At 65.4% G+C, this 16,223-nt stretch overlaps 1 protein-coding gene across 1 annotated transcript; it reads left to right on the top strand.

Annotated features, from left to right (window-relative positions):
* The first annotated feature begins 773 nt into the window (after positions 1 to 773).
* On the top strand, positions 774 to 16,140 carry RAPGEF3 (Rap guanine nucleotide exchange factor 3). The gene is made up of 27 exons (XM_075725021.1): positions 774 to 1,055; positions 6,787 to 6,840; positions 7,177 to 7,283; positions 7,458 to 7,579; positions 7,740 to 7,914; positions 8,173 to 8,257; positions 8,490 to 8,550; positions 8,804 to 8,880; positions 8,989 to 9,135; positions 9,314 to 9,423; positions 9,980 to 10,068; positions 10,686 to 10,764; positions 11,027 to 11,177; positions 11,262 to 11,344; positions 11,742 to 11,781; positions 11,915 to 11,996; positions 12,072 to 12,218; positions 12,346 to 12,443; positions 12,621 to 12,746; positions 12,832 to 13,013; positions 13,098 to 13,188; positions 14,241 to 14,291; positions 14,470 to 14,557; positions 14,700 to 14,764; positions 15,026 to 15,080; positions 15,172 to 15,243; positions 16,022 to 16,140. Exons 1-27 carry the CDS (start codon positions 774 to 776, stop codon positions 16,138 to 16,140), a joined length of 2,838 nt encoding a protein of 945 aa, XP_075581136.1.
* Positions 16,141 to 16,223: the final 83 nt, after the last annotated feature.

The raw sequence follows: 16,223 nt of genomic DNA on the forward strand, positions 1-16,223 counted from the left end.
CCCCAGGGTCTCAGCGGGGTGCACAGGGGCTCCTGGGGACACCCCAATACCCAGAGCCCCAGTGGGGTGTGCAGGGGAAGGGCAGGGGCTCCTGGAGACACCCCAATCCCCAGGGTCTCAGTGGGGTGCGCAGGGGAAGGGCAGGGGCTCCTGGGGACACCCCAATACCCAGAGCCCCAGTGGGGTGCGCAGGGGCTCCTGGGGACACCCCAATACCCAGAGCCCCAGTGGGGTGCGCAGGGGAAGGGCAGGGGCTCCTGGGGACACCCCAATACCCAGAGCCCCAGTGGGGTGCGCAGGGGCTCCTGGAGACACCCCAATACCCAGAGCCCCAGTGGGGTGCGCAGGAGAAGCGCAGGGGCTCCTGGAGACACCCCGATCCCAGGGGCTGGGGTCCCAGGGGGGCGCGCAGGGCGCAGGCCGGCACGGGGGGTCCCGCGGGTGGGGATCGGGGCTGCCCCCCCCAGGGTGGCCAGGCCGGGGGGGGGGGTCCCCAAAAGCAGAGGGGCTCCCGCCGCGGCGGGCGGGGGGCCGGGCCGCGGCACCCCGGGGAGGGGCTGCGGGCGGGGAGCGCCGTGCCCCGGCCCCGCTCCCGGTGCCGGCGCTGCTCGGGGCGGGGCGCGCCCAGCCCGGCGCGGCGGCGGCGGCGGCGGCGGCGGCGGCTCCGAGCCCGTCCCGGCCCGGCCCGCCCCGAGCAGCGCCGCGGAGCCGCCGCCACCGGAGCAGCCCCGGGCTGCGGCCGCGATGGCTTCGCCCCGCCGCGCCGCCGCCGCATGAAGGTGCGCGGGGCCGGGGCGGCCGGGGAGGCGGCGCGGCGGGGCCCGGGGGCTCCGGTAGCCCGGAGCCGGCAGAGCGCGCGGCGAGGCGGGCTGGAGCCGGGGGCCGGTGCTGCTCGCCCCCCGCCGCCGCCGCTGCCGCTCCCCGGCGGGCCCGGGGCCGACGGTAACCGGCTCTCGGTGCTCCTCAAGAAGATGCACTTGTTCCGGAGCTCCAGCTACGAGATCCGGCTGGAGGGCGAGGGGCGCAGCCTGCCCCGCATCCAGGGCATCCGCTGGGTGAGTGCGGGCTGGGCGGGGGGGGGGGGCGGCCCGGCCGGGGGACCCCGCACCACCGAGAGCCCCGGGGGGGCTGACCCCGAGCCGCGGAGACCCCCGCGCCGCCGGCTTCCCCCGCCGCCGCTGGCAGCGTCCCCCCGCGGGCCGGGGGTCCGCGCTTGGGCAGCCGCAGGGTTTCGGGGAGCGGAGGGGGGGTCGGTGAAGCCGCTGCGAGAGCCAAGCGGGGTCCCCCGGGCTCATCGCCCGCCGCCAGCCCCGCTGCCCTGGCACGGCTTTGCAGGGCAGGGCTGGCGCTTGCCTGCTTCCCCGGCCGGCCTGGCAGCGGGCTGTGAGCTGTGACCCGCGCCCTGCTCCCCCTTCGTGTTTGCTGCCTGCGAGGCCAGGCGTGCAGGAGGCCAGGCGTGCAGGGAGCCAGGCGTGCAGGGAGCCAGGTGTGCAGGGAGCAAGGTGTGCAAGAGACCAGGCGTGCAGGGAGCCAGGCGTGCAAGAGACCAGGCGTGCAGGGAGCCAGGCGTGCAGGGAGCCAGGTGTGCAGGGAGCCAGGCGTGCAGGGAGCCAGGCGTGCAGGGAGCCAGGTGTGCAGGGAGCAAGGTGTGCAAGAGACCAGGCGTGCAGGGAGCCAGGCGTGCAGGGAGCCAGGCGTGCAAGAGACCAGGCGTGCAGGGAGCCAGGCGTGCAAGAGACCAGGCGTGCAGGGAGCCAGGTGTGCAGGGAGCCAGGTGTGCAGGGAGCAAGGCGTGCAAGAGACCAGGCGTGCAGGGAGCCAGGCGTGCAGGGAGCCAGGCGTGCAAGAGACCAGGTGTGCAGGGAGCAAGGCGTGCAAGAGACCAGGCGTGCAGGGAGCCAGGCGTGCAGGGAGCCAGGCGTGCAAGAGACCAGGCGTGCAGTGAGCCAGGTGTGCAGGGAGCCAGGCGTGCAGGGAGCCAGGCGTGCAGGAGGCGAGGCGAGGCGTGCAGGGAGCCAGGCGTGCAGGAGGCGAGGCGAGGCGTGCAGGGAGCAGATCTCTGCAGCCGCCTGCCCTAACCCCTTCTCCAGGCAGAGCTGGCAGCCAGGCGTGAAACAAGCCCGGTGCTTATTGTGCTCCGGCACACGGCAGCCGGGCAGCGCACCCCAACCCCGAGCGGGTGAACGCGAAAGGCCTTCCCCGCGGCCCTGCGGCACACGGGGTTCAAAACGTTCCCTCCCCGCCAGGTCAGGCCGTTTCTGCAGGAGAAACCTGTCGCTTGGCAGCAGGACGATGCTCAACATCGCGTCCTGCCCTCCTGGGTCCGTGCTGTCCCCTGGCCAGGAGCTGCTGGGGGTCTCCTGGGGGTCCCTGGGCTGCAAAAGGCAGCTGGGCCATGCTCTCGGTCTCCTTCGGGCTGGGAGGTGACCCTGGAGCCCGTTCACCTGCCCCTGCTGAGCCTTGTGACCTTCCCCTTCCCCCACTCCTTGACCAAAGACAAACGTTTTTAAGGAAAAAAAGTGAAATTTCTTTAAGGGAACAACCCCCCTTTCAGCATGTCTATGCAGCGTGCAAGCTCCTTCACAAATATAAATCCTTTCCTCTCTTTTTTTCCCCTTCTTACTGATATTTTTTTTTGTTCCCGGAACTTTTAGGAACTTAATTATGGGGAGTCTTTTTGAGTGGCAAAAAGCCAGGGAAGCCGGGAAAGCAGGAGGCTGGAGCGTTACTGCGCTCAACTGCCAGACAAGGATAAATCTGACAAAATCTGGCAGCGCGGTGGCACGTGCGGCGTGGCAGGAGCATCCCCTCCCTGCGTGGCTCTGCCGTGCGTGGGGACAGCCGCCGGCCGTTTGAGGGGAGTGGCTCTGATCTTTGCAGGAAAGGGGGTGTTTTCCCCGCTTTTTGTGGGTAGGAGGGTGCTCCCGGTGCACCCATTCCTTGGGGCAGGTGCGGGAGGGGTGGACGGCAGGGAACCATCTGGCTGTGCCTCGGAGCGGCAATATTGTCCCTTGTCCCCACTGCTGCCCGCCTGCGGCTCCTGGAAACGCCTCCTCGCATGGTGGCTCCGTCTCATCCCTCCTGGGGACCTGTCCGCCTGATCCCGGTGCTGGCAAATCCCTTCCAGCTCTGCTCCTTGCTGCGAGGCGCCAGCCCAGGCTCCAGTTCCCTGGCATCGGCAGCACACCGCAGCCCAGCGTCCCCAAGAAGCTCCATCCTTCACCCTTCCCAGCGTCCAAGTGCCATCGTGCCGGCAATCGCCACATCCCTGGAGAGGACGGAGGGGACGGAGCGGGTCCCCTGAGCCCCCCTCCCCAAGGAGGGTCCCCGGGGGACAGCAAGCCCCTGGCTGGCTGCCGTGCCTTTTGAGGCTGCGGATGGGCGAGGACTTTCTCCGGAGCCATAAAGCCTGAAATAACTCCTGTTGTTTTCCTCGGGATCCCAAACAAAAGCGGCGCGCGAGCACGGAACGGTCGCTGCCGGCCTTGGCCGGCCGCCCGCCGCTGCCGGATTTCTGGAGACAGGCAGGATCTCAGCGCCCGCGTGTCCCATAAGCAGGAAGATGGAAAGAGGCAACTCCTTAGGAAGCTGTTTGGAGACAGCGGCAGCGATGCTGCGACAATTAAGCAGGGGGTGAGGGTGGGGAGGGCATCCTGTGGGTCCGGACCCGGGAGCTGGGGAGCAAGGATGCTTCAGGAAGGGGTTTTTGGGGCCAGCCATGAGATTTTGCGTGTGGTTCAGAGCTGGTCTGGCAATGAGAAAACCCCAGGAGGGAGAAATCGCTCCGAGCACTCATCCTTGGGCAGGTTTTTTCTCAGTCTCCTTTGGCGTCCTTGTGCGCGCAGCTTGGAGCAGGACCGTGGCACATCCTGGCTCCCTGCCTCAAGGACAGACCTTGCTTACAGGGTGACGGCAAAGGCTGTTTGGGGACCGGAGCGGCTTTCGCTTGCACCCGAGGGGGTGACATCAGCCTCCGGGTCCCACGGGAGTTAGCTCCACGCTCCGGCTGCAGCCCGGCTCCTGTTTGCAAACATTTGCTCTGCAATTGCCGGCGCGTTTCCTGTTCCACGGGGCGGTCACGAGGCTCAGGAAAGTTTGCAGAGTGAGTAAGTCACAATGTCCCAGCCCCAGCGGCAGCCTGGCCAGGTCAGGAGCGTCCCCAGGGACCTGCTGCGCTCACGGAGCTGCTTGTTTTCCGTCCGCTGCCCAAATCTCTCCTAAGCCAGTTGCACACTGCTGGGGGCACGGTGGTGGCTCGAGTTGTCCGGGCTGTCCGGAGGAGGACGGGGCAGCCCTGGGGGTATGAAAGGGCTGGAGGAGATGAGGGAGCAGCCGGAGCCGGGCAGGGTGTGAGCCCGCAGGCTTTGGGACAGGCAAGCAGGCAGCGCAGGGCAGAGCACCCATCCCAGCACCCATCGGTGGGTAGCCACCTCCCTCACCCTGCTGCCTGGGCCAGGAGCTGCCAGGGCTCTTTGGTTTCTCCTCAGCTCCTGGTAGGTGGTTATGTCCTTAGATTCATTTGCAAAGAAGGCTTCTGCAGCTAATTCTGCCCTTGGCTTCCTTAATTGAGGCTTTCGTCCTGCTGTCCCTCTTGCTGGGGTTGCTCAGACCTTCCCAGCCAGCCTGGAGCCAGCAGATCCGGGGAGGATCTGGCCCAGATGATGCCGTGTTTCAAGTGCCCACCACCTCCCACCGGCCCGGAGTGCTGCAGACCCCTTACCAGCCAGAAATAAACAGGGGGGCACTGCCAAACCTTCCCCTCGAGGTGAAGACACCCCAAGGAAGGATGGCCCTGACCCTGTCTCGGGGTTAATGCTCAAAGTGCATTAACTGCCTCGGCCAGGGCAGCGCGTGGAGAACAGGTCTGACGGGTGCTCTCAGCTTTCCCCGGCATGTGGTTTGTGCAGCACACGCTGGGATGAAAGGTTGTTTATTTTGTGTATTCAGGGCCATGGCCATGCCGGAGCCCTCGTCCCTCTGGGCAGCACCTGGACGGGAGCACGGCCGCCTTCGCACCGGCGTTAGGGCTGTGGCTGGGGTGGGCAATGGCCCATCGCTTCCTTGCTCTGCTTTTACCTGGAGCATCCCCTCCCCGAGGGGAAAAAGCTGGCAGAAAAATAGGCACAAGGATTACAGAAGCACCTGCCGGTGGGGGATATCCAGAGGGATGAGCGGTCATGGAGAAGCTGAGGACTCAAGCGTGGCCTGGCAGGGATTGGCACCGCTCCCGGCGGAGCTGAACCCGGCCCCGGGTTGCACCGTGGCGGTCGGCAGCCGGTCCGTCACACCGTGTCATGAATGATGACGGATCGCTGCAGGAGGGACGCCCTGCGCCTTTTTAGGACCCCCAGGCCATTTTGGGATCCCCGAGCTATTTTAGGATCGGTAAATGGCATAGACATTAAAGAGGAACCGGTTTACAAAACAGCATTGGATCAACTCATCACGTGCGGATTTAAGTTCAATAGAGCAAAAAACTCGGTGGGTGACGGGGGTTTTCCGTCCCCAAAGGGCGCGTTTTTCTCCTTTAGGCTAAGGCAGCGCCGCATTGGGGGTGACCAGGTGTGCTGTGGATCCGTGAGGTTTCCTATTTTGCTCTTTTCCCACTGACACCCATCCCACTATTTGCATTTTTTTACAGCTGTCGAGGCCTGAGTTCACATTTTCGGTCACCGTGGCCTCCTGCTTGAGCTCAGATCCTCTGACCACAAGCGAGACAAAATTGGGCTTGTTTTCTTCTAATAAGCCTTATTTTAGGCATGTCTCTGTTGAATTTTACCCGCTGCACTGTTTCCCCATACCCAGCACATGCTCAGTAACTTTCTGCCTCCCTGGTCCATCATTTCCAGGATCTCCCTTAAAATCCTTTGGAAAAACAGCTTCATACTTGCCAGCTCCTTGGCACCAAGGGAAGCGCGAGCTTACACATCACCCTTAGCAATTCGACCGTTTCGCTGCTGAGCTCCTCTCAGCGCCGGGGACCGTCACGTCCCGGTGGTTCGTTACAGCTGATTTTTCAGGATTTATTGCATAATTTTTCTGGCCATGCTGTGATTCGAGACCAATCCCCCGACATGTTGCCTGCAGGGAAGGGTTCGGGCACGTGTTCCTCATGGCTCTCTGCTACCCTCATTCTCCGTGAGAGCTCTTGCTCCCCATCATCTGCCGTGGGACAGCCTGGCCATGAGGCCAGTCCTTGGTGTCCTCTGCAAGCTGATCCTCCAGCTCTCCAAGGCTTTCTCGGGCCGTTCCCGTAACCCGCCGGAGATTGGGATCTTTTCTGTCCTCTTTGTTTGGACCCGGCTTCAAAGCTGGAGGAAAAACCCCAGGCTTTGGACACCTCTCCCTCCCCCGGGGCTGTGCCAGCTTCCCCAGGTCTTTCTGAAGTCCTCCTCCAGTGGCAAGCTCCGTGTCTCAAATACGACGTCTTTGATCCCTCTTTGCAAGGATTTTTACTTTTAACTTCCTTCTTTTATCTCCCAGCTCCCTCATTTGAATGCACTTCCCTTTCTGAAGTTAAACATAACCGCGGGGGGTTTCTGGGGGTTAGCTCTCCAGTACGCACGTCTCTTTTCAGCAAGGATGGGGCACAGTAAAGGCTTTGCCTCGGTTTTAGGAGATCGGTGCTGGTGAGCGTGCAGGGATGCTCGGCTCCTTGCCTGGTGCAGAGCGCATGAGGTTGAACCGTGCCTTGGGGGAGGCAGGGGCCCCCCGGGGGTGTGCGGGGTGAGGGGGGGCACTGCGGACCCCCCACGGCCACCAACTCCCTTCTTTTTGGTTTTCCAGACCCCACTTTTGGACACTGAAGCCACCCTGGATTATGGACACAGCCTTACCCAGGTGGGTAGGCTGGGAGAACTCACAAGGACGTGAGTTTGGGGAGGTGGGAGATGGAGGAATGTGTGCTGAACGCTGTGAGGGGTGGGGGGCTGGACCACCCCCATATCCTGGGGTCCTCAGCTCTGGGACGCTCGCTCCCTTGGGCTCGTCTCTTCCTGGGGCCAGGTGATGGAGACCCCGGGGTGCTGGGGTGGGCGTGCAGGCGTATCGCACCTTGGGCAGGGTGTCGGGGGCACGGTTGACCCTGCGAGGGGTCAGCGCAGTCAGGGTCCGTGCCTCGCTGCCCGTGCCCTCCCCGCTTCCCCTGCAAGCTGTAAAATCCCCTGCCACCCCCAGGCATCCTCGGAGAAGATCTGGCGAGCCGGGAAGCTCCTCTTCATCCACCTCACCAGCACCCGTCCTGGCCTCATCCGGGACCATAAGCATCACCTGCGGCACCACAGGTGGGACGGCCGGCACCCCTGCCATGCCGGGGGGCACCGCGGGCTGCTGAGGACCCCGGCAGCCCTCTGAGGAGGGCAGGACTTCTGCTGCCCATCCCAGGCAAGGGCTCACCTGGGGCGCCGGGCGCCGCAGCCCCGTTTCGGGGGCGGTTCTCACACCCTCTCCCCTTGCAGGCAGTGCTGCTCCGGGAAGGAGCTGGTGGACTGGCTGCTGAGCGCCGGGCTCGCCGTCCAGACGCGCAGCCAGGCCGTTGGCGTCTGCCAGGTGCTGGTGGACGGAGGCGTCCTGACGCACGGTGAGGGCTGGCGGTGGCAGCCCCCTGCGTGGCGGCGGGGGTCTCGCGAGGCGAGGCTGGGTGCACCAGGGGCCGCTGGGGTCTCCCGTGGGTGCACGTGGCACCCAGTGGGTCTCCCGTGGGTGCACGGCGGAGCTCACGCACGCTCTCCCCCCCGCAGTGAAGCAGGAGTGGCATTTCCAGGACAAGGACACCCAGTTTTATCGCTTCGCCGAGCTGGAGCTGAGCCCCGAGCCCAGCGCTGGGCTCCGGGATGCCGAGGAGCTGCTGGAGGCGCTGGCCTTCCTGGCCCAGCTGGGTCCCGACGCGCTGCTCACCATGGCCCTGCGCAAGCCGTGAGTGGCGGGCTGCTCCCCAGGGGCCGGGGCGGGGACGTGGGGCTCATTTCGACCCCGCTCCGTGGGAGTCGGGAGTACCAAAGGGCAGCCGCTGTGGTGGCGATGGGGTGACCCGAGCATCTCTTCCACCGCTGTCAGGCTCGGGGGGAAAGGCTGCCTGGCCAGGGGGCTGTGTCTGGAGGGGGGTGTCTGAGCCCCGGGATGTGGTGGGCAGAGGGGGCACGGACGGCCACTCACCCCCTCCTCCCCTCCCAGGCCTGCCCAGCGCACGGAGGACGAGCTGGAGCTGATATTTGAGGAGCTCCTGCACATCAAAGCCGTGGCTCATCTCTCCAACTCAGTGAGTGCGGCTGTGCCCTGCTTCCCCCACGGCGTGTGTGTGTGCCCCCCCAAACTGCTCCTGGTCCCCAAATCCTCCTGCATCCCATCGCTTCCCATCTGGGCATCCTCTCCTGGCCCTCTCTGAGCATCCCTGGGCCCCCTTCCCGCCCCATCCCACCCAGCCACGTGTGTCCCCTCCTCGCTCAGCTCCGGGCCGGGGTGACCCTCATGGCAGGTGCCTCTTGCCGCAGGTGAAGCGGGAGCTGGCGTCCGTGCTGATGTTCGAGTCACACCAGAGAGCAGGCACCGTGCGTGAGTACCGTCTGCCCCAGGAGCCGTGCAGGGCTGGCCGGTCCACCGGGAAACGGTCCCCAGCCCAGGGAGGACAGCCGGAGCCGTTGTCGTCAACATGGATGCTCCCGCTGTGTCCTCGTGGACCAGGGATGGAGGGGACCAGAGCACTCGCCGCGTTCGCCTGGGCTGGGGGCTCAGGATGGGGGGGCTGAAGAGGGATGCTCGGGGGGTCCCCCTCTTCGACTGCTGGATGCCGCCCTTTCCCCTGCAGTGTTCAGCCAAGGAGATAAAGGCACGTCGTGGTACATCATCTGGAAGGGCTCGGTGAACGTGGTCACCCACGGCAAGGTAGGTGTGTCCCTGCGGCAGCAGGTCTCTCCGGACACCCCGCATCACCGGTGCCCAGCAGGGACCAGGGCTCCCACCCCCTCCCTCACCCCCCGTGCCCCCCCCCAGGGCTTGGTGGCCACCCTGCACGAGGGGGACGACTTCGGGCAGCTGGCGCTGGTGAACGACGCGCCCCGCGCGGCCACCATCATCCTACGAGAGGACAACTGCCACTTCCTCCGCGTGGACAAGCAGGACTTCAACCACATCCTCAAGGTGGGCAGGGGGCTCGCGGGGCGCTGGGTCCGAGCCGGGACGCCCCGTGCACCCTCCGTGGTGTTTGCAGGGGAGGACGCTTCGCTGCGTGCCAATACGGGGGTTTTGGGGTGCAGCCAGCCAGCCAGGCATTGCCTGACGGGTCCGAGCTGGGCTGACGGCTGGTTTCTCTCCCTAGGACGTGGAGGCCAACACCATGCGCCTGAAGGAGCACGGGAAGGTGGTGCTCGTCCTGCAGAAGAACCTGCAGGGTGGCAGCAACCAGCCAGCCGCGGCGCGGAGCAGCAGGTGACAGCGGGCTGTCCTTGTCCCTCCTTGCAGCCGTGCCGGCAGCGCTGCCAGCTGACGCTGCCTGTCCCTCTGCCTCCTCTGCCGCTCGCTGGCTTCCCTCGGGGGAGTTTGCTGGGAGGACTGGGAGGACGAGAGGAAATGGGCTTAAGCTGCGCCAGGGGAGGTTTAGGTTGGAAATTAGGAAAAATTTCTTTACGGAAAGGGTGGTCAAGCATTGGAACAGGCTGCCCAGAGAGATGGTGGAGTCCCCATCCCTGGAAGTGTTCAAAAAACGGGCAGATGTGGCACTGGGGGACATGGTTCAGTCTAGTCTACCCTTGACTGGTTTAGCGTGGGCTTGGTAGTGTAGGTTAATGGTTGGACTGGATGATCTTAAAGGTCTTTTCCAACCTAAACGATTCTATGATTCTATGACTGCGTCCCCGGAGGGGGAACAGGGATGCCAGGCCATGCTGACCACTGTGTCGAGTGGCCCGGTGGCCCGGCGTGGTGGCCCTGCCCACAGCTGGGGTGCCACATCCTTCCCTGATGTGCCCGGTGCTCTGCCCACCAGGTACTTGGTGATGGCCGGGACGCCGGAGAAGATCCTTGAGCATCTGCTGGAGTTCATGAGGCTCGACGCCACGCTCTACGACCCCGTGGGTAGGTGGGGGGGTCACCCCCTTGGTCTGGGGACCATGTCCCAGAGCCCCCCTGAGATGGGCAGGGGGCTGGGGACAGGGTGCCGGCAGGACTAGCACCGAGCGGCGCTGCCTTCTTCCAGTGTTCAACCCCAAAAGCTGCTCCTCTCGCCCTAAAATCCCCCATGGAGGCCAGGAGAGGGAGGCAGCTCCAGGGCCGGGAGCATTTCCTCCCTCCTGTCCCACATCCCTCCACCTCCCTCTGCCTTCGGAGAGGAGCAAAGCTGGGAGAGACGGGAACCAGGAGATGTCCCCAGCGGGTAAAAAATCAGAGCGGCCGAGCTGGCGTCATCGGTGGCTGCCTTGGAGTTAACTCTCCGCCCAGCGCTGCGCTTTTAGTGCAGCCCTTGAATTTTCTTTCATCCCCCAAAGCCTGCAAGCTTGCCCTTTCCGTGGTGTTTAGGAGCCACAAGTGACCCTCCGTGAGCATGGTCACCGTGGCGGGCAGATCACAGGCCAACCCCGGGCAGGGCACGGGTGACCCTTTTCCAGCCAGCTGCACCTCCTGGCTGTGATCGCCGTGTCCCCAGCCCGCTGGACACCGTGAAGGGTGAATGACGGTGGCCTGGTCTCTTCCAGATACGCTGCTGGGGGATTTCCTGCTGACTTACACCGTGTTCATGCCGACCTCGCAGCTCTGCAGAGCCCTGCTGCACCAATATCCTTCTGCGGCTGGAGCTGGGGGGGACCGGTCTCCGTCCTAAGCCGTGCACCCCCCTGCCAGGGACCAGCACGCTCGGCTCGCTCCCTGTCACCTCGGTGGGACCTCAGGGGTTGGCCAGGGGAGCCCCGAATCCCCCAGGCTCTTGGGCACAGGGCACATCCCCATCTCCCATCCTGTCCTGGGTGCACACGTGTGGGGGTCCCTGCCCGCCCCCCAGCCCCGCATCGCCCGTGCTGGTGCCCTTGACTGGTCCCAGTTTCCGCGCGGAGCCGCTGGAGGGTTCGGAGCAGGAGAAGGCCACCTACTCCCTGCACAAGCGCCGGAAGATCCTGCGGCTGGTGAGCCAGTGGGTGCTGCTCTACGGGCGGCTGCTGCAGGGCGACCGCAGCACCACGGCTCTGCTGCAGGTACTGGGAGCGGGGTGGGGATGTCCCCAGGGGGGTCTGGCCCCAGACACCCCGTGCTGACCACCGGGCACCTTTCTCCCGCAGAACCTCGCGGACCTGGCGAGCCAGGACCCCCGCCTGGGCGGGCTGGTCCAGGAGCAAGCGCAGGACCGCCGGCGGCCCCGAGTGTGAGTCCCCTGGGGAAGGAGGGGGTGTCCCCACCCAAAACAGAGCCTGGCTCTGTCCCCTTGTGCCCCTGCTGATGCCCACGTCCCCGCATCCTGCACCCCCCGTGTGTAGGGGGATCGCACTTTTCATGGGGCTGAGCTTTCGGCCAGCAAAGCAACGATTGCCAGGACTGGGGGGATGCCAGCAGCTCTCAGGCCACCTTGTCCCCGGCGTGGAGGTTTCCCAGCCGCAGGGAGGGGGTCAAACACGGCCGAGACTCTCCGGTGCCATGTGGGGCGGGGATGCTCGGGGGGCTTGGCGGTGGCCTGGATCCTGGGGGCCGCAAGACCTGGTTCTGTCTCCAGCACGAGGTGTGGGCTGTGGGGCTCTAAGACCACCTTGATCTTCTCTCTGCAGGCTGGAGAACGGGGATGGCAGTGTTTCTCCCCAGCCCAAGGTAGGGGCGGCCCCGGGGGGTGCCAGGGCGGGGTGGGGTGGAGCCCTGGGTCACCCCTGCCCCCTGGGGACCCCCAGCAGGAGGGGTGGCCGGGGGGAGGCACCCTCCCCGCTCTCTCCCCGCTTGGCTGCAGGCTCAGAGCTCGGTGAACTGGCTCGCAAGCCAGGAGGAGGCGATTTTGAACAGCAGCTGTGCCTTAAGAGCCCAGGACAAAGGTAGGTCCACGCACGGCGGGGACCGTCCCCTCCGCGGCGGCTGGGATGCTGAAGCCCTTTCCCCCCGCACCGTAGTGCCCTACGAGATCTACAGACTGGACCACTCGTGCCTGATCACGGTGCTGCCCGTCAACGCCTCGGTGCGGGACATCCTGCGGTCCCTCGCCCCCCGCCTCGGCCGGGACAGGGAGCACATCCTGGTGAAGGTGAATTCGGCCGGAGGTGAGCGGGCTCTCCCGGGGATGCCACCGTGCCTGGGCTGCCGCCGTGCCATGGTGGCGAGTGCCCCACGCCCAGCCAGGACCTGGCCCCGTCTCCGTCCCAGCACCGACCGTCCCCTCTCCCGCAGATAAAGTGGGGCTGCAGCTGGACGCCGTGGGGGTGTTCACGGCGCTGGGGCTCAATGAGAGGCTCTTCGCTGTGAGCGTGGAGGAGCTGGGCAGCCTGGTGAGTCTCGGGGAGGGGCAGCACCGGGCTGGCCCCCCCAAGCAGGATTCGGGGCTGCGGTGCCTCCGTAGCAGCTTGGGGTTGGGGGTGTCCGTCCCGGGGAAGGGGCTGCTGTTGCCTTCCCTGCTGTGGCAGCTAATGGCAGGAGGGGTTGGGCGTCCTCCCTCCTGTGCACAGACCCCCCACCCTGAGCAGCTGGGCCCCCACGTCGGCTCCTCAGAGACCCTGGACCTCATCAGCTCCAAGGACCTGGCCAGCCACCTCACCGACTATGACTGGAACCTCTTCAAGAGCATCCACCAGGTAAGGCCAGCACCTGGACTGGGGTGGGAGATGCCTCCGTGGTGGCTTTCGGGTCAGCTCTCGGCCGCCGTGTTGGGCTTTGCAGGTGGAAATGATCCACTACATCGTCGGGCCGCAGAAGTTTCATGACGTGACCACGGCCAACCTGGAGCGGGTCATGCGGCGCTTCAACGAGCTGCAGTACTGGGTGGCCACGGAGCTGTGCCTCTGCCCCGAGGTGGGCAGGCGAGCCCAGCTCCTCCGCAAGTTCATCAAGCTGGCCGCGCAGTGAGTGCCTTGCCACCCGCGTCCCGGTCCTGCGAGGACGGAGCCGGTGGTGGCCTCCTCACCTGACTCTGTCCTCGCCTGCAGCCTCAAGGAGCAGAAGAACCTGAATTCCTTCTTCGCAGTGATGTTTGGTGTGAGCAACACGGCTGTCAGCCGCCTGGCCAAGACCTGGGAGGTAACCACCTTCGGGCCGCTGCCAGCCCTGCGAGGGGTCCCCCAGGGTCTGCAGTGATGGATCTGGGTCCCCTGGCTTGGGCAAGGCTGGCGCGGGTGCTGGGGTCCAGGCAGACCCTGCACCCGTAAGCTTTGAGCAAGGGAGCTGCCAGCAGTGTGCCCAGGTGGCCAAGAAGGCCAACAGCATCCTGGCTTGTGTCAGGAATAGTGTGGCCAGCGGGAGCAGGGAGGTGATTGTGCCCCTGTGCTCGGCGCTGGTGAGGCCGCACCTGGAATGCTGTGCCCAGTTTTGGGCCCCTCAGCACAAGGAGGACATTGGGGTGCTGGAGCGTGTCCAGGGAAGGGCAACGGAGCTGGGGAAGGGTCTGGAGCACAGGGCTGGTGGGGAGCGGCTGAGGGAGCTGGGGGTGTTCAGCCTGGAGAGAGGAGGCTGAGGGGAGACCTGATCGCTCTGCAGCTCCTGGCAGGAGGGGGCAGGGAGGGGGTGTTGGGCTCTTCTCCCATGGAGTTAGCAATAGGATGAGAGGAAATGGGCTCAAGCTGCACCAGGGGAGGTTTAGGTTGGAAATTAGGAAAAATTTCTTTACGGAAAGGGTGGCCAAGCACTGGAACAGGCTGCCCAGAGAGGTGGTGGAGTCCCCATCCCTGGAAGTGTTCAAAAACGGGCAGAGGTGGCACTTGGGGTCATGGTTCAGTCTGGTCTACCCTTGACTGGTTTAGTGTGGACTTGGTAGTGTAGGTTAATGGTTGGACTGGATGATCTTAAAGGTCTTTTCCAACCTCAACGATTCTATGATTCTATGATAAGGGCAGGGAGTGCATTTCCCACCGGGCGGGGGGCCAGGATCAGCCCTGGCTTTGGTTAGACCCAGCTGGGGGCCAAACCCCCCGTACCAGAGTGGCAAGGGGCTCCGAGCCCATTGCTCACCGGCACCCGGAGCAGGCGGTGTTGCAGAGCCCACAGAGGTGCAGGCGCAGAGCAGGAGCTGCTGGGGGAGCTGGGGGGTCTCTGAGGGTGGGGGTGCCGGCACCGGTGACCCTCGTTCTGCGCAGAGGCTGCCCCACAAGATCCGGAAGCTGCACGCGGCGCTGGAGCGGATGCTGGTGAGCGCAGCCCTTCCCGCCCCGTATCCCCCTTCTTGGCAGGGTTTGCCCCCGCTTCCCAAAGGGTGCAAGGTCACAGGGGTGCCGTGGAGGTGCTGCCCCCGCTTTCTGCCCTGCACCCGGGGCAGGCAGCAGCCAGGGCTGTCCCCCCTGCACTGAGGTCCCGCTCCGTCCCCAGGACCCGTCATGGAACCACAGGGTCTATCGCCTGGCCGTCGCCAAGCTGAGCCCCCCCATCATCCCCTTCGTGCCCCTCCTCCTCAAAGGTGGGTGCCTCGGCTTGGGAGCTGCAGGGCCTTTGCTGGGGGTGCAGGTGGGAATGGGTCGGACCGGGGTGGCCGGGACCCCTTTGGACACATCCAGCCCTCCCCAGGGACCAGGAATCTGATCCCCAAATCCCCCCTGCAGACATGACGTTCATCCACGAGGGCAATCGCACGCTGGCCGAGAACCTCATCAACTTTGAGAAGATGGTGAGTGGGGCGGGTTGGCTCCCTGCGGACCCCCACCTGGGGGGACCTGCTGTCCCCCCGTCCCCTGGGATGCAGATCCAGAGCATCTCTGCGGCAGTAGCGCAGTCCCCCCCCCCCGGCAGCCAGGACCCCCAGCCATCCCCTTGCAGGGGGCACGGGGCAGCTGCAGCCGCCACTGAAGCCGGAGGGGACTGTGTTTTACCAGCCTGGGAGCAAAGTGGGGCCAGGTGACAGCAAGTGACCTTTGTGCATTGCCCACAGCACATGATGGCAAAGACCGTGCGTGTCCTGCAGCGCTGCCGCGGCCACGCGCATGGTGAGTGCTCCCGGCTGGGGGCAAGGACGGGGCCGGGCACCGGTGCTGCTTTGGGGATGGTGCTGAGCTTCTGCTCTCTGTCCGCGCCCAGCTCCGCTCTCCCCGCTGCGAAATCGCTCCCCGCACCGGCAGGAGGACCCCAAGGCCGTCAGGATCTCCACATGTATGTCTGGGGCTCACCCACCCGCCCCCCACCCCTGCGCTGGGAGACCCCCGCCCCTCGGGGCTATGCGGGGCCGGACGAGGCCAGCCCAGGGGACCACGCACCCACGGGGACGTCCTGAGGGCATCAGCCTGGCTCCAGCGGGTGAAAGCTGGTCCGGATGCTGTGATGCCTCGGAGCACCCAGGGATGGAGGCTGAGCTCCCTCTCCTGAGTGGTGCAAGCCCACAAGTCTGTCCCCATTTCCTTCTGCTCCTGCAGCTCCAGCGGAGCTGGATCACCTGGAGGTGATGGAGGGGATCCGTGAGCCGAGGGAGAGGCGATGGAGGGGATTTTGATGAGCTGAGCAAGAGGCGATAGGGAGGCATCCATGAGCCAAGCTGGAGGGGCTAGAGAGGTTCTATGAGCTGAGCTGGAGGTGATGGAGGGGATCCGTGAGCCGAGGGAGAGGCGATGGAGGGGATTTTGATGAGCTGAGCAAGAGGTGATAGAGGGATCCATGAGCCAAGCCGGAGGGGCTAGAGAGGTTCTATGAGCTGAGCTGGAGGTGATGGAGGGGAACAGTGAGCCAAAGCGGCAGCAGTGGAAGCAGGTCAGGGAGTCAAGCGAGAGGCAGTGAGGGGGGATCCATGAGATGAGCCAGCGGTGATGGAGAGGGTTGGCAAGCTGAGCCGGAGGCGATGGAGAGGGTTGGCAAGCTGAGCCGGAGGCGATGGAGAGGGATCGGTGAGCCCAGCTGGAGGCAGGAGCCCTGCCCTGATCTCAGCTCTCCCTGGCAGGCTCGGAGCAGTCCCTGAGCGTGCGGAGCCCCGTCTCCACCTGGGCCTACCTGCAGCACCTGAAAGCCATCGACAGCCAGAAGGAGCTGCTGCGGCTCTCCCACGACCTGGAGTCCTGACGGGGCCGGAGGGGGCCCGGAGCAGGGATGTGGCAGCCTGCGTGCCAGCAGCCGGGGCAGCCCGGTGGCTCTGCTCCCGGTAG

The sequence above is a fragment of the Pelecanus crispus genome, chromosome 26, assembly GCF_030463565.1.
Source record: "Pelecanus crispus isolate bPelCri1 chromosome 26, bPelCri1.pri, whole genome shotgun sequence".
NCBI lineage: Eukaryota > Metazoa > Chordata > Aves > Pelecaniformes > Pelecanidae > Pelecanus > Pelecanus crispus.